The sequence below is a fragment of the Gopherus evgoodei genome, chromosome 3, assembly GCF_007399415.2.
Source record: "Gopherus evgoodei ecotype Sinaloan lineage chromosome 3, rGopEvg1_v1.p, whole genome shotgun sequence".
In the NCBI taxonomy this organism is placed as follows: Eukaryota; Metazoa; Chordata; order Testudines; family Testudinidae; genus Gopherus; species Gopherus evgoodei.
Genome location: NC_044324.1, coordinates 146,651,836 through 146,676,718, shown reverse-complemented (window position 1 = coordinate 146,676,718; position 24,883 = coordinate 146,651,836). Strand labels below are relative to the sequence as shown.

Sequence of the window (24,883 nt, the reverse complement as noted above, 5' to 3'; positions counted from 1 at the left end):
CCCCAAAAATTTGAGCCCTATTAAAAAAAAAAAAAAAAAATCACAAAAGCAAAAATTGATCAACTTTTAGACTGCTTATCTTCAAGAAAGCATCATAACTATCTTTCAATTATGTTTTCTTGGACAGCCTTACTCTCATTAAAATATGCATAAGATACTCCTGAAGAAATTCTGCATCAAAAATATTAAAAATGATATGCACAATATTTTAAAATTCTACACATTTTGTTTGTCAATAACTAAATGTGGCTCCAGAATGTCAGTGGGGAGGACAGGCCACTGACTGCACTGAGGTGGGAGATCACCGTGAAGCCCCTCCACCTCCCCCAGTACAGAGACTCGGCAGTGAGGCTGCGCCTGACCCAGTGCAAGGGCTGGGCCTGCCCCAGAAACACCCTGGGGCCCTACCACTCTGTACCAGGTGTACCAGGCATGGGCAGGCAGGCTCAGCCCAGCAGAATCCAAGTGTGGAGGGGCTTAGTGTGTGGAGATCCAGGTGTAGGGTGAGATGTTTCTGTGTGGGACAATCTGAGGGAGGGCATCTCAGTGGGAGATCTGGATGCACAGGGGCTCGTTGGGGGGTCCCAGGTGCAGGGGCAATGGGACTCTGTGGGGTAGTGATGGGGGCAGTAGCGTGTAAACCCGTGTGCCCCTCCATACCTCACCTCTGTTTGGAGGGGATCACCCCACCCCCACCCCCCGCTTCCCTACAGTTTTCTGCAGGGAAGCATGCAAATTCTGTGGAGGGTGGGAGGGACTGTGCGTTTTCTACGGGCGTGCAGTCATACAGAATCGCCCCAAGAGTAATAAGAACATAAGAACAGCCATACTGGGTCAGACCAAAGGTCCATCTATCCCAGTATTCCATCTTCTGATAGTAGCCAGTGCCAGATGTTTCAGTAGAAATTAACAGAACAGGGCAATTTATCGAGTGATCCATCCCCTGTCATTCAGTCAGTTTCTGGCATTCCAAGGTTTAGGGATACCCAGAGTACAGGGTGGTGCCACTGACCACCCTGGCTATTAGCCACTGATAGACATATCCTCCATGAACTTATCTAATTTTTTTTTTTTAACCCAGTTATACTTTTGGCCTTCACAACATAGCCAAGCAATGAGTTCCACATTTGACTGCGTATGGTATGAAATACTTCCCTGTATGTGCTTTAAATCTGCTGCCCATTAAATTCATTGGGAGACCCCTAGATTTTGTGTTATGTGAAGGGGTAAATAACACTTCCTTATTCACTTTCTCTGTGCAATTCGCTATTCTTTATTTACTACCCAATTAGCAAACTGTCTACAAGCATGTATTCAAACACTGACAAATCATGAAGTTACATGATTACATTTTTGTGTGCTAATTCCCAACATATACAGATTTTTTTAAAGCGTTTCAATGGAAACCAGTTTATGATTACATGAAGCCTGCTCTGCATCACATCTGCAACCCAAACATACCAGCATCTTGTTAATGAAAAGTGAAATGGATCAGAAACAGAACATTAGAAGTAAAGCTAACCAGTCAGTCAATCTCCATTCACCTAGCTCAGTAAAATGCAAGTCAAAGAGTCTAAGCAGTGAAAACTAAATGACTATATTCTTTTTTTGAAATTACTTGTGTTATTAGTAACATAGGCAAGAAAGATTATGAATTTTAAGCCAACAGTGGCCTTCTTAAGGACTATATCACACTCTTGGTAACAGCAGGTGATCCGCAGATATGATCCCTGCATACCGCGTACTTTGACTAGGTAAGGTAACTTTATATAAATTCACCTTGACAAGTGAGTATTCCAGCCTTTCCTCCACGGGGCTATCCCGCCATTCATCAGTCTGTACCATTTTCTTCCCTCCTTGGGCATGAGTCTAAAATGGATTGAAAGAGAATTAGAGTCAGTGGGAATTTGACTGGGTAAAGGACACAGTCATAACCTCGGAATCTGATCTTTTATTTTTCTAGGAATCAGAATTAAAAACTTCACAAACATCCCACACTAAACATTTTTAGACCTTCTAAAGTAGTACTGTTTATGCAATTACACAAAGCACTATGTGTCTGATGCTCTACCGACAAATAAAACTACACTCCTGAGGAGCATATGTTGTAATAAAGATGTAGACAAAGAAAGACAGACTTCTAACAACACTACCACTATTAAGACATGCTGAAAATACTCTCATTTAGGTTTCTACTTAGGAATGTAATTTAAATTGATCCCAGGCCAGCCCATTGCACAATTCATTTTAAAATCCTAAATAATTAATTTGGCATTAGTTCAGTTCTGCTGGAGTAGAGTTTATGTTATGCCACATTCTGGAAGACTTTTGAATTAAAAGGCATCCAGAACTATTTCATTTTGGGAAGTTTCATCAGAACAAAATAGCCAACATACACTTTCTTTCTCTCATTTCAGGCTTTAGTCCCATTGCAGGATTTGTTTTTATGTACACAAATATCCACCAGAAAGGTGCATGGTTGAAGAAACAGACCACTACATCCATCAGTACATTTGGTTCAATTCAGTTTGCTTTCTGCAAACTGTTCCTGTGGTGCATTTTGAAAGTGAAAAATTGCCCTAAACACTCCCACATTTCATTGACTTCTGATCATTTCATCACATTGCTTTAAATGTTTATTAGCAGCCTTTTAAAGGTAGGACTATGTATTTGTATTGAGCTCAACTGACTTCAAAGTTTCTGCAGAGTTACCAAGTCTTATATCACCTTATATCTCTTATCCTGCTCATAAAATGGCCCTCAACCTTTTGGATGATCCACAGAGGAAACTAGATTGGATCTCTCATCTACAGAAAGAATAAAGTCAGCTGGAACCAAAGTGCTCCTCTTAATGCCTTGTCTATACCAGAAACTTGGAAGCATTTTTCTGCACCAGTGTTACCTACAGAGGTAGCTGTAATGTAGACAGCATGCAGGTGTTCTCTTATCAGCTTGCAGATAGCACAGTAGCTGGGTCAAAAACAAAGACAGCTGAGAGGCCAGATGAGGATGGCAAATCTATATGGCTATAAAGGTGCTTGAGGGAAGTGAGACTCCAATTTGCAGGTGGATGAAATAGAGAAGAGAATGTTTAAATAACCAGTGGCAAGTGTAGGTCAGAGTAAGAGGAGACTAGCAAAGGGGAAATCACATGTTGCTGTAGATAAGATATAGGCAACAATGATTACAGATTGGAGAAGGCTATCGGAGTCAAGCACAGAGATGATGAGTAGGTCATGGAGGCCCCCCACTCACCCTGAAATCCCCAGAAAAGAGAAACTTGGCAGAAGAGATATTAACAAGAAGTAGTCAAATAGAAGAGGGAGGCAGGGTGGGTAAGACTTTTGAAAGAGCGAAAGTGGTAAACTAGAGAGTTTAAACAGTAACAGGAGAAATGGGGTTCGAGGGATGAAAAAGGAACAAAACAGTTGGCCATGCATTTCAGTAATGGGATCAATTTTACCCACAATTACGTAGCATGTAATTAATGTATAGAATCTGCTGCTGCAGGGGAATGGGGGACACACACTATGAATGGATTTTTATAGTAGGATAATTCTGGACACTAAGGATGGAAAGCTGTCTTCATTGAAGGCAATGGCAATACTTCCACTGACTTTGACGGGGCCAAGATTTCACCCTAAAAACATTGCAGCTATGCAAGGGATGAATGAATCTCATGTTTTAGGTGCAGCCTGATCCCCCAGGGGAGGTGGGACTGACAGAAGAAATCTCCACACACACCCCAGGTGTGCAGCACTGGGTGACGGCAAGGTGCATTGCTTCTGGCAGCGGGACGTGGAGGAAATGAGGCTGTTAAAATTTACCAGAAGAAATAGCCCATCTGCTTTACCCAACCATGTTACTGCTTTTCATGCTCCATTTGCATTCAAAGTCTGCCTCTTGCAGAAACACTACTTATGTGGTCCCTCTTGAGGGTTGTTGAATAGGATTGATTGGGCTATTAATTCCCTTTAACATTAAGGGACACCACCATAAATTAAGACATTTAGCCTACTTGACAGAGATATTTCTGGTTTAAAATAATCCCCTTTGGTTCTTCCGCCACCACCACTTTGGGCTAAATTTACAAAGGTATTTAGATGCCTAACTCACGTAGGTGCTTAGCGAAATTTTTCCGAAGCATCTATCTGAATTTTTAGGTTTCAGAATATCTTTGTTAACCTGGCCCTTAAACTATTTTACTTTTCAGTTTGGTTCTTCTATCTCATTGTAAGGCTCTAGTTGGGTTTTTTTCTCCCTGCAACGGCAGATACTGTAAAAATATTGCAAGTTTATCACCACATTCAGGAAAGATAACTTGTAAATCCACTGGTATTAAAAGAGCATTGTACAAAACAACCTTAGTGATGGTATTCGTTCTTACATACAGTGTGTGCTAGGAGGACAAAGGATGACAGGGATTGAAAAGTTTTCCTGTCATTGATTTTAAATTTACTGCTCTTGTTCTCATGCAGGCATGGACAGAGTTGTGTCCTACAGGCCAAACACAATCCATGCATTTCAGAAACACAGCCTACAGTCCCCCTCATCTTTAATAAGGAGTGTGGCCTGCAGTCATTAGAAATAGCTCTTCAGTCTGGTTTAGGATTATTCTATAATGTGCCCTAGTAACTAACTTGGAAATCCACAGGAGGGTTGACACTGGTTTCAATGGGACCAGAATTTCACCCTAGGTCTATAGGATTGTTAATTTGGCACCTTTCATATTCCTTTAGATAGGTACTTATATGGTCCCTGTCATCACAGTCTCTCACAAATGCATCGATTCACATAATACCCCCGTGGGGTAGGACAGTTTTAGCCCTTTTTACACATGGGGAGCTGAGAAAGAGAGGGAGATTAAATGACGTGCCCAAGAACACACAGAGTCTGGCACAGCTGGCAACTGAATGCAAATCTGAGTCCCACTAAAGTGTCTTTACCACTGGATCACCTTTCAAGCACACACAAAATGCTCTCTGTCCTCCAAAAGGACATGCAGGGGCTGGAGTTGCAAAAGAAAGCCCACTTCACCTCCCGGAATGATCCTAGCCCCCTGTGCAATATAAAATTCTACTCTAGAGGGAAAACAGTCACAACAGAAGGTACCTTTGCCACATGTCTCTTTAGGAGTCAGAAGGACTCTGATTTGGAAGCAAACCTTCAGGGCATGATGCAAAGTGTATTCAATTTGGTTCAGTTTTTTTCCATTTGCTTATAATAACTGAGCTGCTTACACCAACTGTGCAAGCTTCTACTACTCACTGTCAGAGGCTACATAAAATGTGTGTTTCAATCTTACCTGGTGTGTCAGCACTTAGATGCAACAGCCTGGGTTCTGTACAAAAGCTTAATAAACACATAACTCTGAAAGTTACCTGGGCGTAATGTAAAAGCTTCTCTGTTGCATCTGGGTCTTTATTCCAGATCAGATTCTCACACAGCTGTAGAAGTTCCTTGTGAATATCATCATACACTGGAAGATTCCCTGCATTCACTATCCCCATGTCCATGCCATACTAAGATTACAAAAAAAGATCATCAGCAATACCCATAAAACTTCCCACCACATATCTGGGGAGCACAAATAATGCAGCCGGAAAGCACATCATACCTTAATTGCATGATACAGGAAAACTCCATGCATTGCTTCTCGAATGGCTTCCATCCCCCGGAAGGAGAAGGACAGATTGGAGAGGCCTCCACTTATTTTAGCTCCTGGCAGTGTTTCCTAGCAACAAGATCAAAATATCAGCATGGTCAAACTTTACAAAAATGATTCCAAAAGAGGAGTTGGAGGCACCAATGATCCACAAAGAACTTGTTCCAGGTCTATGCAGTGCTGGCAAGTCGTATGATGATAGCGCCTCCCTTCCTTTCCTTGGTTCCAACTGCTTCTACAGTTATCCAGACTCTTCCTTTCAGAGAAGAACTAGAATGTCTGTAGAAGAGGCTGGAAACAAAAAGGAAGACCCAACCTAGCAATACATAAGCAACTTGCATGGTTCCCAAAAGGATGATGGGCTATTATGAACGGGTTCTTGATTGGGAAGGGTGTTCACATAATAGTAAACAGGAGGGGAGCTGCTCTCTCAAGATATGTTCCACACTATGAAAGTCTGACACCTTGTGCTTTCTACAACACTAATGTTCACTTTTCCTTAAGTTGAGCAAAGAAACCAAGAAGAAAAGGGATCCAACTTAGTAACAACTCAAAGATTATCTTTCTCAACAAAAATTGTAAATTAATTATCTGTCATAAAATATTAACTAGATCTTGTCTGTCAGGTTTTTTATTAATAACAAGAAGAGCTGCAGATGTGTCACAGTATTTTTTAGTCAAAACTCATGGAGCAGCCATGGTACATTTAGTAAAAAAGTCACAGGAGCACCATTTAAAGTGGGTGGAATCCTGCCACGAGGGTAGGAGGTTGCAGAGCAAGCCCATCCCCCCACTGACCTGGCAGTGGTGGCTCCTATCCTGCAGGGCTGGCCCAGCTCTGCCCTCTGGTCTGTTGGCTCTTGTCATAGCATGTAGGCAGGGCCCGCTCCCTACAATGTCCCCCCTCCAGCCCTGGCATCACCAAATCGCTTGCCAAAAACTGGACTGTGGTTGCAAAAATGGCCATGCCATGGCACAGGTTTCCCTCAACTCCTGCCCTAGAAAATCCCAGTGACCAAGAAAAATCCTGGTCACAATAAAAAGTAATGGACAAACTGGGGTGGGAAATCACGTATCAGTGACACTTATCACTGTGACAGACCTGCAGCCCCATTAATAAAGACCCATGGTCTAGGGTCAAAAGTAGCTGCAAAGCTGAAGGTTTGCAGCAGGGATGCTAAAAGCAGCAGGTATCCTGTGCAGGAGCATTCTGCCTCCTCTGCTCATTGCACAGAAATCTCTGTGGGAGGCTTCCACAGTTTACTGAAGGAGGGGGGAGGAAGATAGTGACAAGGGGGCAGGGGGATCTGTGAATAGATTGCTTTGTGGAAGTGCAGTGAGACACATCCATACTACTCCACAACAAACCCTACTAGCAATCAACACCCGACTGTAGTGAATGCAATGGAGATTTCTCCCCAAAGAACTCCTCTGTAGTTCCCTCCAATCAGAACTCTCTTACTAGAGGTTTGTTTATGGGATTAGCACTTGGGACAAAAAAGTTTATTACCATGCATCTTGGATACAGATGAATTCATTAATTCCTTAAAACTGAGAAACTCATTGACTAAGGCCAGAAGGGACCATCATAATCATCTAGTCTGACTTCTTGCACATTGCAGGCCACAAAACCTCATCTACCTACTCCTATAATAGACCCTAACCTCTGGCTGAGTTAATGAAGACCTCAAATCATAATTTAAAGACTTCAAATTACAGAGAATCCACCACCACTTCTATTTTAAACCTGAAAGTCACCCATCCCCCAGAACACGCACATCTGTTGACTGCCAACACTTCCAAGGTTATCCCTGGTTTTGGAACTATTTTGTGATTTTTAAATACCTGGGTCAGGTTTTGAGCAACTGTGGTTCTGAACAGCTCAGACTATGGAAGTGTAGAAAGAACACTGGACTCCCCCCAAATCATTGTCTTCCCAAAGGGAATCAATCATTGCTCTGCTATTCACACACCCAGCATCCAGCTGCCTTCTCCCAGCAGGCCTGTCTCCCCAGTTCACACACACACTCTTAACTTGAATTGTGTTTTTTAGGGAGCGTCTGACAGCCCTCTTCTGGGAAGGTGGACAACTAACCCACCTCCACTTCCCATAACAACCAGACCTGGAAAAGCTCCTCCATTCTCAGTGATTCCACTGCCAAAAGGGTCTTAAACACACAAAGCTAGAGACATGCTACAGGAATACACTAGGCTAGCTTGGAATCTCAAACCTCATTTGGCAACTGGGGAGCTTTTCTGGGTTCAACTGATCCAGGACAAGGTGCTGCCTGCCCATCTCCCAGAAAATATCTCATACACAATCTGTTTGCAAGGGCTGGCAACAAATAGAACCCATCACATCGCCCCCTCAAATGTAAAGGTAGAATGGGTGACACAGCTTTATACAAGTGATGCCCTTTATTTCTGGTTGTCCCAACAGATGTATTGTGACTAAATACAAAGTAAAGAAAGTCTTATATTAGGCCAGGTTTTTGAGTGTTATAATCCAATCACAATAATTAAATGAGTCAGCTTTCACATGTCTTGAGTGGGGCCTTTTGGCCAGAGTGCTGGCATTTTATGAATGTTACTTCACTTCATTAATACCAATATATTTATGGTACAGTTTATGGACTACGCTAAATTTAGAGCACTACATAACGTATAATGTTTCCTACTGGAAGCATAACAGTGTTGAGAAACTATTGCAGTTCACAGGAGTAGTCCATTATTATTAATTTTGGAAGTAAATTATTGTGAAGCACTGGGATTTTTTAAGTAGATCTGCATGAAGTAAAACACCACAGAAACAGCCAAAAACACTCACTTTTATGGTTTTAGCTGCATTGATGAAGTTAATTGCATATAGGTTATGTTCTTCCATTCCAGTCCCTATAGTCAGAATATTGGGGTCAAAAATTATATCGTTTGGATTGAAGCCCACTTTCTTCACAAGGAGGTGGTAAGCTCTGGTGCACACTGCAATTTTAGTTTCCGTTTCTGTGGCCTGGAAAAATGAAAAAGGGGGTCTGAACAGAAAGCATTTCTGCTGTGTAACACAAAAACAGGATGGAACCAAAGTTCCAGCGCTAAGTTTGCAGGTCTCTCATAAATCAGTTACCAATTCAAACACCATGAACTTGGGAAAGATGAAATTTTGAGTTTCTAAGTCCAAGTTTAGGTGTGTTCAGAGCTGAGGGCTCTTGGTTCAGTCCATTAGAGAAAGGTAGGTTGGATTGGGAGAGAGAGAGAGAAGGAGAGAGAGAGACTACACGGTTCTGCTATGGGCCCCACTTCCAGCATTGCAGCAAAACCTAAGACAGCTCTGTGAAGAACAAAACTGATTCACAAATAGATCTGAACTTAGTCTTCTCTCTGGTCAATATGCCAATCAATTTCTGAACTAGAAACCTGAAGTGGAAAAGTAGCATAGAATTTAACAGAAAATTTATATCCCTGCTATAAAATTCCTGCCTACTCCACTATCGCGATCATCTAGTACAGATGGCATAGCCTTGTGGCACACCAATACTGCTGCTACTACTGGCAGACCTTGGCCTCCTACAATGGGGCCTGGAGCTGCCCTATTAGTAGCTCAGGTCTGATTCTGTCACTCTTACTCTATGGTATAGTCAATTTAATTAACCTAGTGGTTTCAAATAGACTACCCACATGGATATAGGCTATCTAAACACAATCAGGCCAACAGCGTCAAAAATGTCTCTAGATCAGAGTAACAAAAAGTGTTGCTAAGATTGTACAGGTCTTTAATCATATTAGACCCTAACTACAGAGCCACTTTACCTCCTTCTCCTATGGGAATAAGGAGCCTGTCATCTCAAAAAGTGAAATCTGTCACATAATAAGAAAGTGACACTCACTTGACCCACTTCATCAAAAGCCATGACCACCACAGCTGCTCCGTATAACTTAATCCTTCTTGCTTTTTCAAGGAAATCATCTTCACCTTCCTTCAGGCTGATGCTGTTCACAATGCATTTCCCTTGGCAACACTTCAAGCCAGCTTCAATCACAGAGAAATTTGAAGAATCAATGCATAACGGCACCTGAATCCAGCAGAAAGATAAAGAGGGGAAGTGCAAATTAGCAGCAAATTTTCCCTGACTACCATCCTCCAACTTAAACAAAAGGCTGGAAAAGCAAACACAACATTCGTCAGGTTTTCAAGCCTGCTTAAGGAAAGGAATAAAAAAAACAGAAGAAATCTACAAACAAAATAGCACACAGAATACTTGCTCAATGCAAGTCTAAATACAGAGCTGCTATGGTGCCTCCATAACATGCATATTATACAGAGATCTCTCTCTCTTCCGTGCTCTCCTCCCCTAGCTTATCTTCCAGCATGCAAGTATTGGTTTTCAGAAAGTAAAATTGCTTGGCATCAACAGGTTTTAGTATCATGTGGGAGAACCTTCCTATGTCTACAGCCAACTCTGCACCCTTATTGTGCAAACAGATGAGATTTATGTATCAGAACACTGCTAAGCACAGCACTCTACTACCACTTTAGATTGTGTACAGTGATTTTAAAAAGGACTTGATATTCTGCTCTGCCAACGAAAGGAAAAACACAGCATGCCTTTGAGTTGGCAATAAAAGACAATGCAGCTCAGAAGGAGTGTGCTTAAAAATCTGTGTTTCCGTGAAAGGCCATCTGCTGCATGCCACTTAGCACACATGACACTATTCTAAAAGGAAGGAAAGAACCCAAATTCTGATGCCTTTCCCATCACAAACCTAGTGGAGGATAACTAAATACACATACTTTCTGTTTACTGAACATAACAATCCGTATCAACATTTTACCGAATTGCGATTCACGTATCAACAGAAATCTGATTGAACGTGCTGTGGGATGAATCAAGTACAACCTTAGCAATGTCAGGTTCCGAAGCAATGAAGTTACAAAATCTGGCCATAGCACTCGGCCCATCCAGCATTCCATCATCCATATTGATATCCAAAACCTGGGCTCCCATCTCAACTTGGGCCTTGGCTACACTCAGAGCTTCCTAAAGAAGGGATTTAAAATGAATAAGCAGAACAAATGAGTTAATCACGGTGAAGACATCATTTCACTTTCCCAAACAAAGCTCTCTGAATTCACCCTATGCTGTAGATTATCAAAATGAGAACATCTCTTTTTCTGCTTAGAGAAGAATAATGGGCGACTTGATTACAATTTAAGTATTTAGATGGGGAACAAATACATAATAATGGGCTCTTCAATCTAGCAGAGAAAGGTCTAACAGATCCAATGGCTGGAAGTTGGAGCTAGACAAATTCAGACCAGAAACAAGGCGAACGTTTTTAACTATTACAACAATTTCGAGTCATGATGGATTCTCCATCACTGACAATTTTTAAACCGAGATTGGCTGTTTTTCTAAAGGAGGTATTCTCTAGGAATTATTCTGGGGAAGATCTATGACCTGTGTTATACAGGTGGTCAGACTAAGTGATCAAAATGGTCCCTTCTGGCTTGGGAATCTATGAATATGCCAACCCAGAAATCATTAGTAATGCAAAGCTGATGTCATTCTGTCTGCAAAAATGTGGTGATTTTGACACAATGGCCTGGCAGTGCCTTCAATTTTAAACATAGTTAGCAATGTGTTTTATTGAAAAGATCAAAGCTTCACATGGTCACAATCAGTTCTGATTGCAAATGATTACAGGAAAATAGGATGGACTACAGTAAGGACCTGTAAGTCACAAACTAAAATAATCTTAGCCTCTCAGGGTATATCTACACAGCAAAGAAAAACCTGTGATTGGCCCGTGCCAGCCAACTCGGGTTCACGGGGCTCAGGCTGCAGGGATTTTTCATTGCTGTGTAGTCTTCTGGGCTTGGGCTGGAGCCTGGGCACTAGAACACTGCAAGGTGGGAGGGTCCCAGAGCTCAGACTCCAGCCTGAACCCAGAAGTCTACACAGCAATGAAACAAGCCTGAGCAGGCCAGTCGTGGGTTTTTCTTTGCTGTGTAGACATACCATATATTCTTCATTACTGGAGACTATTCCATGTTTATTAAGCTGCAAAACAATGATTGTGTGTTAGGAGGGGAATATTAGAGTCCTTCTTACGTTATCTGAATGCTTATGTTTGTTTGCTTTGTTTTTGTCATTTGATTGATGGGGGGAGGGGGCGGAAAACAAAACAAAATCAAAACACCTGTCTATTTCTCAAAACCCCAGCGAACTGTGGTTCAATTTTCCTCATCTCATGCCAGACTCAGCTGTTACATTTTAGGTCTCACTCCAACAAAAGCTCTTATTTCTATGGTATGAAATAGCAGAACAACCTACTTTGGGGGCAAATCTTCAGGTGGTATAAAGTACCATACTGCCATTTGCCTCAATGGAGCTATGACATTTTACAACAGCTGAGGATCTTTACATTTTGAACTGGCATTGTTCTAAGTTGTAGTGACCAACTTTTCTTGGGTATCTTTCCCATAAACCTCCCCATTCCCCTCCTCCCGCCAGCTTCAATCTCTAGCTCCAGATTGCTGAGAATACAGCATAAATCAAGAAATATTTATTTTCTATTTTCTGTCTATCTTCTCCTTGACTGTATAGCTAGTATTATAGGAGAAACAGATTCTTCAATAATGCTAGCTAACAAAGCACTTGGCAAAACCCTAACTGTGGATTCATCAAGAGCTATTATGCTCAGCCAGGAACCTAAGTAAGGAAGAGCAATGAGAAAAAACAGGAAAACTAAAGAGGAGATTTTACCTTCCTATAGCTGGTGTGGGAGGAGGACTACATGTAGACCTAATAAGTAATTAGTAATGTAATGTAATGGAGTGGAAAAATACTGTAACCGTATAATTGTTTAGAAAAAGTAGTATTAGAAGTGTAAATTAAATGGGATGCTCACTTCATAGTTCCCTGCCATGATGAGCTTAGCAAACTTCTTTGATCCTGCCACATTGCAGCGTTCACCAATGTTAACGAAGTTGGTGTATGGGCCAATCCTGAAGGGCTCAAGACCTTAAAGGGACATTTTAGAAAACATTTGTAAAGATGCAGGGAAAAAATGGAGACACTGTAGAGAATAAACAATTTATTGCCAGTCCAAGAGATAAGGCCAGGCTTATCTGTGGGAATATGGATCCCTCAATTTATCAAGCTGAAATTGGAATGAATCATTTCGTCCACTAAATTGTCATGGCAATGGACAAAATCTCTTTCAATAGCAAAATTCTTAACTGCAGGCTCTAGCAGCTGTATCTCCTTTACAATGTAGACAAAGGGTCAGAAAATACTGCTGTAGGTGGGGTACCACGAGTATGCTGATGGGAGACAACCTCAAGAAGAAAGCAACTCTACACAACCACACCCTCATACATGTATCTCTAGCATCCTTATCTTGTAGTTCTTCTGGGCACATCCCTCCCCATTAACACCAATGAGGTTTTGCATGTGGAATGGCTGCAAGGTTGGGCCTCTAAACTTTGTAGTTGCATTGTACACGGTATAAAATAAACCAGTCCTAGCTGTAATTTTCAAACTTTAGGCACCTGAAAAACTGGCTTGAGGTTCAGAGGCAGTGATCAAATGCAGCTTCCATGGAAGCAAGTCAATGGAACCAGATGATGCTCGACACCTCTGAAATCCAAGCTTGAAAACACTGTCCCAAGTTATGAGAACCACAAGTTAAAATAATGATAAATGGTATAAAATATTAATTCCTCAATAAGATTAATAATGCTGAGGATAGGGTTTACTTCCAAACATGCAAACACCTTCATGTGACTTGATACTGTGACATTAAATCCTTCTGCTATCACTTTGGAAATGTACCCAACGAGGATGACGAGTAACTTACTTCCTGACTCCCAAAGAACAATGGCTAATTTGTCCAATTAAAAATTTCCCAATTCATTAAAAAAAATATTCAGAAGCTTTTAGCCCCAAATATTGTATACTGGCCTTACAGATGGATTTAAGAAACATATCGAACAAGATTCCCATTACGCAGGAAACATAAGGTGATATGGCCCTTTGAGAGAGTCAGGCTTGACATCACAACTCCCATTCTGTGACTAATTAGCTACATCCCCAGCCATGGGTCTGAACCCAGAGATCAGGCAATACCCTGCAGATCTTTGATAAAAGGACAACAACAAGCAGCTCAGTTGAGAGTAAGACCTACTGGGAGCAGGTAGGCTCCTGCTGCAGACCCTAGTTCGAGACCTGATTTGTTTAATGTATGCTGAATTGGTTTGATAAATCAAACCCAACCCTGAAAAGACAGGATTTAAATCTTGCTACTGTTGCAAATGTTTTATGATACCCTGGCTAGGATTTTGGCAAGCTCATGTGTACAGAGCCAAACTGTAGTCAAAAACCACATTCTAGATTCAGATTTACCATGGGTTAATTCCATCCTCACTAGTCAAACAGTGTTATAAACCTTCTATTCCTGGCTCTGCCACTCACCTGTCACATGACCTGCAGCACATCAGCTCACCTCTCTGGGCCTAAATTTCTCCATTTGCCCTAGGGGATAAGAATACTTATCCTTTTGTGCAAAGTGCTTTGAGATCCACTGGTAAAAAATACATAGGCTATTATTAAACAAGACTGAGACCAGCGTAGATCAGGTCTAAGAGACATTTCTGATAGTTTCACTAATTCTTTAGCTGTAACTCGAGATGGGCCCAAGCTGTGAACTTTGGATCTGCATGCACAACTTTCAGAAGCTAGTGTATCTGGCTATGGAGTTGGGATCTTGGCCACCCCTTATGGTCTCTAGAGAGCAGTAACTCAGTACATGTCACAAGAGGAGAGTATCAAGCTGTTATTCTCTCGCTTACCTGACAGCAGCATATACCCTTCTGAAACGAAGGAGGGGGGAATACGAGGTTTACATGTTTTTACTGCTTCAGCAATCTCCCTGAATAACAGAAGGAGGAAAGAAAAAGCTCCAGAGTTAAGAATACAAATTTTTAATTAAAATCTAAATCCTCTGTGTAATATGCAAATGAAAAACGTACTAGACAGAGATACCCCTCTCCCCTGTAATTCAGCCCTGCTAAACAAGAACAACAACATGTTTCATTTTGGGCAGCCAAAGGCAAAAATAAATGCTTTTCAGAAATATGTTATATCCAAAATGTAGTAAGTGTATGGAGCTAAAGACATTTATCAGATACAAAATGGGAGATCACCACCCCCACCAGATGACACGTTTACTTATGTCACATAGTTCATGGAAGTCAAGGAATCTGCTCCATAAAGTTTTCTGCTTCAGCCCCTGGGGCCGCGGGACTAGAGCTGGCAGCCAGCAGGGCCCCTGCAGGGTTCTAGCGACAGACAACATCCTCCTCAGGGGGCCCTCCTCAGGTTTCCAGCTACAGCCTAGCTGGCGGGTGACCCCACAGCTCTCAGCCATCATAGTGGCAGGAGAAACCATGGAGCTGCAGCAGCAAAAGCCGCAGACAGGTCACGGCTTCCATGAATTTTTGTTTATTGCCCATGACCTGTCTGTGACTTTTACTACAAATAACCATGACAAATCTTAGCCTTACTTATGGGTGCACAGAGAGATTCTCCACACTACTGCTCAGCCCCAGAGGTTCCCATTAAAATCCTGATTTCTCGAACATGGATTGTTGTATAGCAGCAACAAGGGTCAGATTTCACTAACTCTCTGAGCTGGGATGCTTCTCCTAATGGCCCTGAGGCGACCCAGAATGAACACAACTATTATGACAGCATGTCCATCTTCCCTCTCTTGGCTTTGCAATACTGAGGGCAACGTGCCATGCCTCCTGCACTCACACAGGACATCAGAGCAACAATGGCTCAGAAGGGATAGCTTTTCCCCATCCCCGTGGGAGAAGGGGTCTGCCTCTTGTGAACGCTGAAGGAATAAAGGGAGGAAGGAAGTCTTCCAAATTACTATTTCTAGTGGGGCTGTACCGAAACATCTCTCCCGACCAGATGGGGCTGTCATTTTAACCTTCCCAGATCCTTGCCATGGCTTTGCCTCGTTTTTCCTTTTCCCTTCAAAGCAGCTTTGCAGTATTATCACACAAAAGCTACAGGAGCAGCACAGCAGAGGAGGGGAAAGGAGAAGACAGGGTTTTATTCTGGAACAGTTTTGGTCAAGATGGGGACCAGGTGTATTGCACTTGTTTTTACCCTACAGTCCCCGCAACAACAGGCCGCTAATGCAGGAGCACAGCACTTTCTGCTCCACCTTGATCAAGTGCATTGTCTTATTCTTTTTGTGAAGAGGTCCTAATACAAATTATGGAACTCCAGTTTGGATGAACAGGGATATCTTCCTTTCCTGTGCATTTGAATAGACTAACATTACCTGTGAAGTTACCTGATATGGGCTGGAGTGGTACCACAGCAACCTCCAACTATGTTGACCAAACCATCCAAAGCAAAGCTCTGTGTGCAGGGAAAAGACTATTTAGTTTCAAGTTGATAACTGCAACCAATAACAGGCAATTCACAAAAACGAAGGTAAGAAAATCTATATTCACCAAATATCAAGCAAGCTAAAGCTCCCCGAAGAAAAACAAAATGAAGCAATGTTACTGAATTTAACCCAACTCAAAGAAGCCCACTGAATTTTACCCCTCTGGTTTCAATACTTTTACTTCCCTTTAACATTTATTATTCCTTCCACTCTATTCACTCCCAGATGCTAGTCTGGCAACCCTCTTGTCTCTAGCCTAAAAGCTGTAGACCAAATTTGCAAATGTGAGTGTCTAAAGCTAAGTGTTGATTTACATGTCTACATTTGAAAATAAACACACAAGGCCAAAGTTCTACACTGCTTCAGATATTGCCCTCCTGCTCACACTTTAAAGCCCAGATCCCTCTGCTAGTCTCAGGTGGACAGCAAAGGTCAAATAGCACTTTGCAGAGTGAGCAATGGAAAAACCTGTGTCATGGACCACTCTTCCTCTCCCCAAAGTGGTTATAAATGTTATGACTGTGCAAGATAGTGCCAAGCGCATAAAGGCTGCTCAGTTTCCTGCACGGTACTTAACTTCCTATTTTACAAATTGTTTTGAAGCACTTGTATATTACAAGATAATTCACAAAACGTAATTCAGTTTAATTTTGATTACTTGATAGTTAACAGGCAGTAGCTAGCTTTCTTCTCCACCAGCGGGAAAATCCTCTTGGAAACCAAATTTCCAACTGTTGTAATTTGTGTTGTCTGCCAACTCAGGCCAGGGTTTCTCAACCTAGGAGTCAGGATCAGTTGTCAGGGGGTTGTAATCACCCTGCTCTTCCTTTATTCCTCTATAAGAGGGTCTTTGCTAGATGGGAGGGGATGGAAAAGGCTGGAAACCATCAACTTAGGCTAGAGTTATCTAAGTGAGCTTCTTTCTCACTGCAGGTTTCCTGCACAGGAACTCAAAAAAACCACTCAGATTTATGTTCATAGTTAGCTTGCCCTCTTATGTGATGAATTCTTTGCAAAAAGAGAGTAAGAAAAAGAGTGAAAAAGACTGCAAGTGCTTGTGATCTGTAGCACCTAATCAATGGATCTCACAAGCTAAGCAACCGTCCTGCAACTTAATGGGCGGAAAAAAAGCCAGAATGACTTAGGGTTTCAAAATTCATTAAATAGAAGTTTCTCTTGATCTGAGTCACCAAGTGCCACCATTCAATACACTGGTTATAAACTGCTGGGGAAAAGTGATGTTTGTAATATACAAAACAGACCCCAGCTAAATACCCAAGTGATATTTGCTTGAGAACCAGTTAAAGTGCTACAGTAAGATTACATAAAGTAAATGCAGAGACAGCCAAGTTACTATTACTGTGACAGGTAAAACCCATTCATGAGAAATATTCCCTACCTTTATATGCTTGGCAGTCACTTCAGGGGTTTCGTCATAACCTCCAAAGGCATTGGGGAGACCTTGAAAAATATTTTCAGAGTATTACAATGTGTTTAAACCCCACAAAGAGGAGACATTTAAAGCAGCTGCACATGTAGAACTGAAATGTCTCATTGCGCTTCTGATCATCATTCAGTGTGTTGTTATTAGTTGCTCCTGAAAGTGTTTGGGATTCCTCATGACAACTAATTTTTTTTTAATGTTAAATTCTAAATGTGTTTCTAACTTATAGTAGTAATGACATTTATTTCCTGAAGAGTTGGAAAGGGGAATGTAGTAAGGTAGGAGAAAAAAGTGTTGGGATTTGTTTTTAAAGGAATTATTTCTTTTAACCTAACAGTTATGCTGCTATAGCTACTGAGTGCTGTTAAAGTTCTGTCATTTCCTTTCAACTGAGTAGCTGCTACACTTCTACAAAAAAATATAAATAAAAAAAATTATTAGTCTTTTCTTAATTACAAAGTTGCAAGTAGTAGTCTGGCCTGGTCTTAAACTATTTGCTTTTCAGAGCAATTATTTTCTTTTTCAAGCTTCAAATCCTGTCTCTAAGGGGAAAATAAAATTTTGGATATTAAAAAAATATAGAAAAGAGCTTGGGAGCAAACTGCTAGAATATCAGATACATGAGATGCTAGAAAATAAAACCAGTTTACATACATGCTCCCAAAGGAGTTTTGGGTAACGGAGCTTTATTTCCTGGTGAACCCCTACTTCTCTCTCTCTCTCACAGAAAATGTTTCCTCAAAGCTGTGTTGGGGCAATAAAAGTGCCTGATCCTTCACACTGTATTCACGTAAGTGGCCCCATTAAAATAAGTAGCTTGAATGACTTCATTGGGTCTACTCAGAAGAGTAAAGGTTGCAAGACTGAGCCCCAAAAAGATTTAAATTATCCACCATGCACCTGAAACTGCTCTGACTGAAGTTGATAGGTATAGCTGCTCAGTTAACCTTCTAGATCCACCTTTTTATGAGAATGATCAAATAATTCACACAATACAAGCTTCTAGGCCAAAAATAGCTTCTTTGGGTGCTGAAATATAAACAAAAAAATGGACTGAAGATGATGAGCTACTTGTGTACACTGTATATTGTGTACACTGATTGACCTGTAAATTATCTACCTGGTGTATTACTTCTAGTGGTATGGAAAGGCTGGACTAATTTCCTTTGTGTACACACACATAAAACATACCTGCATTGGGATAACAGATGATATAGGCCGTCGTACACTTCCCAATTGTTTCAATGAAAGGCCTCATTTCCACTGCCCCTAATGCACAGTTTAAGCCAATACTGAAAAAATAAAAATTGCATTTATTCCTGGTTTAAAGCAAAAACAAAAACAACAAAGAAATACTGGTAACAATGGTACTCTCCCACTAGTAACAGAGTATGCCTGGTGAAGAAAGGAAGCGGATTTTATTTATCTCTATGTTATGACAGTTTACAAAGTATCAAATGTGTTTATGATACCTATGTTAAGGCTCCAAAAATGTTGTATCTGTGTAATTTCTTTATACAGGAAATAGATACAGCGCTCCTAACAGCTAATTTCTTAGTTATTAAAAAACTAGTTTACAGGTACCTAAGTAGCCCCTGAAATCTTTAACTTGCCCTCCACTACCAAAATCTGAAATGGCTCTCCTACTTCCTTCCTGCCTGGTTCTCATCTCCAGAGCGCGGCTCTCTGCCACATGCCTGCTGCAGATGCACATGCTCTGGCCCAGGCTGACCACACTAAGGTTTACAAACTGGTTGGGGCTCATGAGCTGCATAGAATCAACATTCATCCCTATTCCTGCCCACTGCCTCCTCCAGCTGCTGCTAAGGCCAGAGGACAGAACCCAAAGGTTTTGGGTGATGTCTCCTACAGTACCTGTGCTCAATTAACCCTCTCTAGCACTGAGGTCCCCTGCTCCAGATTGACCGCAGTGCGAGTTGTTATATTATGGCTCTGAGTCTCCAAATCTTCCAAATAGTCTACTTTACCGTGTGCAAATGGCTAAATTTAAAATATAATCACAGAATCATAGAACTGGAAGGGAACCTCAAAAGATCATCTAGTTCAGTTACCTGCACTCATGGCAGGACAAGTATTATCTAGACCATTCCTGACAGATGTTTGTCTAACCTGCTCTTAAAAATTTCCAATGACGGAGATTCCACAACCTCCCTAGGCAATTTATTCCAGTGCTTAACTACCCTGACAGTTAGGAAGTTTTTCCTAATGTCCAACCCAAACCTCCCTTGCTGCAATTTAAGCCCATTGCTTCTTGTCCGATCCTCAGAGGTTAAGAACAACAATTTTTCACCCCCTCCTTGCAATAACCTTTTATGTACTTGAGAACTGTTATGTCCCCTCTCAGTCTTCTCTAGACTAAACAAATGCAATTTTTTTCAATCTTCCTCATAGGTCATGTTTTCTAGACTTTCAATCATTTTTGCTGCTCTTCTCTGGACTTTCTCCAATTTGTCCACATCTTTCCTGAAATGTGGTACCCAGAACTGGACACAGTACTCCAGCTGAGGCCTAAATAGCACGGAATAGAGCAGGATAATTAATTCTCGTGTCTTACTTACAACACTCTGGCTAATACATCCCAGAATGATGTTCTCTTTTTTTGCAACAGCATCACGGTGTTGACTCATATTTAGCTTATGGTCCACTATGACCCCCAGATCCCTTTCCCCAATACTCCTTCCTAGGCAGTCATTTCCCATTTTATGTGTACACAACTGATTGTTCCTCCTACTTTGCATTTGTCCTTAATGAATTTCACCCTATTTATTTCAGACAGTGCACTCTCAGATTTAAAGTCATTAGCTATTGGAATTACTTAAATAATTTCCCACCAGAAGTTTGCAGTTTATTATTATTATTAGTTTATTTATTGGCTTAGGTTTTTTCCTGTTGATTTTTTGTGAATAAATGTTGCACCAGTGAGCTGACAAATATGAAGTTTAAAACCAGTTTATATATATTTTTATTCTTTGAGGATAACAGATAAAAAAAAACACATATTTAAGTGCATATTGTTAAAAAAATAACAATGTGTGCCCACAAGATGCATTGTGCAGCCCCTCCCTTTCCCTCCCTTCAGTCTAGCCCACGTCAGCTCCCCCACTGGGAACAGGCTGGAGCAACCCCTGCAGAACTCACAATATATTACTTTCCTCATGCCATCTAGCAACCTGCTCCAATTAAGTACTGCCCACTTTCCTCACGGAAGTATGTAAAAGCTTCATTATGTTTGCAACATCCCATGGGAACATCTTAATTTTGCTCTTATATAATACTGTTAGTACCAAAAAACCTGCTATTTCTCTACCATACTGAGATACCAGCCTGTTGCAACACAGGGAATGGTGAAGCAAGGTTTGAAATAAAAGTGCAGCTGGAAAATGACCATATATCTTGGCAACATTTATACCTACTGCTTTCTACACTGTAGGTGTGAAAGTACAAGCAGATCCAAAATGCACAGATTAAATGAGAAAGAGGCACTGCCTTCTACTACAGGAAAAAATGGAGACAACAGAAAGATCAAAGAACTGCCTCAATCTGCCCAGTTAAGATACATTTTTCTTTGCTAAAACACTTAAAATTTGGAAGAAACTGAGTGCATCAGTTAAGGCTGTCCAGTGACAGCATTAAGCTTGTGCAATTGAATTTACTTGCCGGATACATCCTATGTCTCACTGATTTAGATGTAAGAACATAAGAATGGCCATACTGGGTCAGACCAAAGATCCGTCCAATCCAGTATCCTGTCTTCCGACAGTGGCCAATGCCAGGTGCCCCAGAAGGAATGAACAGAACAGGCAAACAAGTGATCCATCCTCTGTCACCATTCCCAGCTTCTGATCAACAGAAGCTAGGGACACCATCTCTGCCCATCCTGGCTAATAGCCATTGATGTACCTATCCTCCATGAATTTATCTAGTTCTTTTTTTAACTCTTTTAGAGTCTTGGCCTTCACAACATCCTCTGGAAAAGACTTCCACAGGTTGACTGTGCAATGTGTGAAGAAATACTTTCTTTTGTTAGGTTTAAACCTGCTGCCTATCAATTTCATTTGGTGACCCCTAGTTTCTTGTGTTATGAGAAGTGGTAAGTTAACACTTCCATATTCACTTTATCCACATCAGTCATGATTTTATAGACCTCTATCATATCCCCCCTTAGTCATCTCTTTTCCAAGCTGAAAAGTCCCAATCTTTTAAATCTCTCCTTATACGGAAGCTGTTCCATACCTCTAATTATTTTCGTTGCCCTTTACTGAACCTCTTCCAATTCCACTATATCTTTTTTTGAGATGGAGGGACCACATCTGCATGCAGTACTCAAGATGTGGGGGTAGCATGGATGTATATAGATTCAACATGATATTTTCTGTCTTAATATCTATCCCTTTCTTAATGATTCCAAAAATTCTGTTTGCTTTTTTGACAGCACTGCACATTGTGGATAGTTCTTTGAAAACACCCACTCAATGAGTCCAAGATCTATCTCAAGTGGTAACAGCTAATTTAGATCCCATCATTTTGTATGTATAGTTGGGATGATGTTTTCCATAATTACTTTGCATTTAACAACATTGATTTTCATCTGCCATTTTGTTGTCCAGTCACCCAATTTTGTGAGATCCCTTTGTGGCTTTTTGCAATCTGCTTTGGACTTAATTAACTTGAGTAGTTTTGTATCATCTGCAAATTTTGCCACCTCACTGTTTAAGCCTTTTTCCAGATCATCTATGAATAGGTTGAGTAGTACTGGTCCCAGTACAGACTCCTGGGGGACACCACTATTTACCTCTCTCCATTCTGAAAACTGACCATTTATTCCTACCCTTTGTTTCCTATCTTTTAACCAGTTACCAATCCATGAGAGAACCTTCCCTCTGATCCCATGACAGCTTGCTTTGCTTAAGAGCCTTTGGTGAGGAACCTTGTCAAAGGCTTTCTGAAAATCTAAGTACAGACACCCCCCAGGTTACGCACACCCGACTTACGCAAATCCGCACTTATGGAAAAAATTCTGTAAGCTAGAAATGTTTGTGTTGGGTGGGGCACATAGTTGTTGGGTATACATTTCCGACTTACGCAAAATTCGAGTTATGCAAGGCATTACGGAACTGAATGATGCGTAATCGGGGAGCATCTGTACACTATATCCACTGGATCACCCTTGTCCACATGCTTGTTGACCCCCCTCAAAGAATTCTAGTAGATTGGTGAGGCATGATTTCCCTTTACAAAAACCATGTTGACTCTTCCCCAATAAGTTATGCTCATCTGTGTCTGACAATTCTGTTCTTTACAATAGTTTCATCCAGTTTGCCCGGTATTGAAGTCAGGCTTACTTGCCTGTAATTGCCAGGAATCACCTCTGAAGCCTTTTAAAATAATTGTCACACTAGCTATCCTCCAGTCATTTGGTACAGAAGCTGATTTAAATGATAGGTTACAAACCACAGTTAGTAGTTCTGCAATATCACACTTGAGTTCCTTCAGAACTCTGGAATACCATCTGGCCCTGGCGACTTATTACTGTCTAATTTATCTATTTGTTCTAAAACATCCTCTAATGACACATCAATCTGGGATAGTTCCTCAGATTTGTCACCCAAAAAGAATGGCTCAGGTTTGGGAATCTCCCTCACATCCTCAGCCGTGAAGACAGATGCAAAGAATTCATTTAGTTTCCCCACAATGGCATTATCATCCTTGAGTGCGCCTTTAGACATTACAGGAGAGATCTTTCACATGCATAAGCTTCTTGAACAATTTCACCAACACATTAGGCACAAACACATTTTCTTTCAACATCAGATAGGCAAGTGCCACCCGTAGGGCCCTCTCCTGAATCCAAATAAAGCTAACACTCCTACACTGATGTCAAAGGGAATTTTGCATGCTCCAGACATATAGAATTAGACCTTTAACATACTTTGTCCCCTGATCTCCCGTTCACACCAAGCCATGCTTCTAATGGACTACAAGTCACTCCCTGTCATGGAAAAAGTCAGAGTGCTAAACTGACTGGCTCTTACATTGCTTCTGAGGGATAAAGGTAAAAGGCATATCAGCAGTAACTCCTAGTGCCTCAAGAGGGACACAAGCTACCCCAAAGGGATGGGAAGGAGACAGAGCCGTGGTTTTGTCCCAGCACCAGAACAGCCAGCTGAAGTAGTCCGCCACAAAGAGGGCTGTAGGGATGGTACAGTGTGCACACTCCCACGGAACCTCCCAGAGTTCAGGGGCAGCTCAGTTCTGGACTGAGGTGAGTAGGAAAAATGTCAAATCAACTACTGTATGTTTCTTATGTGTACCTGGGTGGCAATTACGCAGGTAACTGAGAATCAGAGCAAACGAATTTGCATGATGACTGTGCAATTACTAGCAGTAACTATACAGGCAGTATACAAATCTCTGAGCTCCAGCTGGCTTCTAACAGCCAGAGAGTGGGGATCTGCATACTGTACAATTATTTTTCTATACTTGAACAATATGCAACTCCCCTTACTCTAACAGGTTGTGGTGTAAGAGCTGAGTGCATAACTTTATAGTATTTCTGAACTCTGTTTGGCTTGGAGCATTCTATTTAAATACACCATAGGTTTCAAGGGAATCATTTTACAAACGCCCCGCACTGATTTTTGTGTTTAAGTACGTACAGGTTATACACAGATAACTCACTTATATGGACCCCCAGACACACATCATGCACTGTGGCACAGGGAATGTGTCATTACAAAGATGGGAAGACCATTTATTATCATGATATAAGGAAGGGTTCAACAGTCAGGATTGCTGAAGCAAAGTAAAGATAAGGATAGCTAATGAGCCCATCCATGCCAAATATAGATACATGCAATTGACTCTACACTCTTATGTCATGTTTGATTTATACACTGGCAGCTCACTTTTTTTTTCCCCACCAAGTTGTCTCTTCATCATAGCCAGCTGCATTTCCCTCTGCCTTATCTCAGCTACATCTGTCTCTCAACACAGGCTCATCTGTCATTCTGTTTTTGCCCCACCTCAATGGCAAGATATTTTAAAGGCAACTAGTGTAATCAATAAATGAAAATATTTTGACACTCCCACTGGATATACCACGTATCGGGTATCAAAACCATTTCTCCAGACCTTCTGAGGGATTTACTCTCACAGCAGGAGCTGACATGAGGCTGGCACCATGTAATTCTTTTATTTTGAAAGTACGCCTATCAGATACCTGGAGCATGCTTACTCAATTTAAAGGCAAAACATTGTACTTCCTGACAAATATCATCCTCATATCA

At 41.3% G+C, this 24,883-nt stretch overlaps 1 protein-coding gene across 2 annotated transcripts in view; it reads right to left on the bottom strand.

Moving 5' to 3' along the window:
• Positions 1-24,883, bottom strand: part of MTR (5-methyltetrahydrofolate-homocysteine methyltransferase) — an 82,267-nt gene that overhangs the window by 40,613 nt on the left and 16,771 nt on the right. Inside the window, exons 9-19 of one of the 2 annotated variants that reach the window (XM_030556964.1) lie at positions 18,768-18,868; positions 17,532-17,593; positions 16,034-16,101; positions 14,514-14,593; positions 12,572-12,684; positions 10,558-10,698; positions 9,547-9,732; positions 8,493-8,672; positions 5,618-5,734; positions 5,382-5,522; positions 1,780-1,869 (exon numbers count right to left, since the gene is read on the bottom strand). In XM_030556964.1, the coding sequence (XP_030412824.1) occupies positions 1,780-1,869; positions 5,382-5,522; positions 5,618-5,734; positions 8,493-8,672; positions 9,547-9,732; positions 10,558-10,698; positions 12,572-12,684; positions 14,514-14,593; positions 16,034-16,101; positions 17,532-17,593; positions 18,768-18,868 (1,279 nt within the window). The remainder of the gene's footprint in view (positions 1-1,779; positions 1,870-5,381; positions 5,523-5,617; positions 5,735-8,492; positions 8,673-9,546; positions 9,733-10,557; positions 10,699-12,571; positions 12,685-14,513; positions 14,594-16,033; positions 16,102-17,531; positions 17,594-18,767; positions 18,869-24,883) is intronic. The other variant, XM_030556965.1, reaches the window with a different exon arrangement.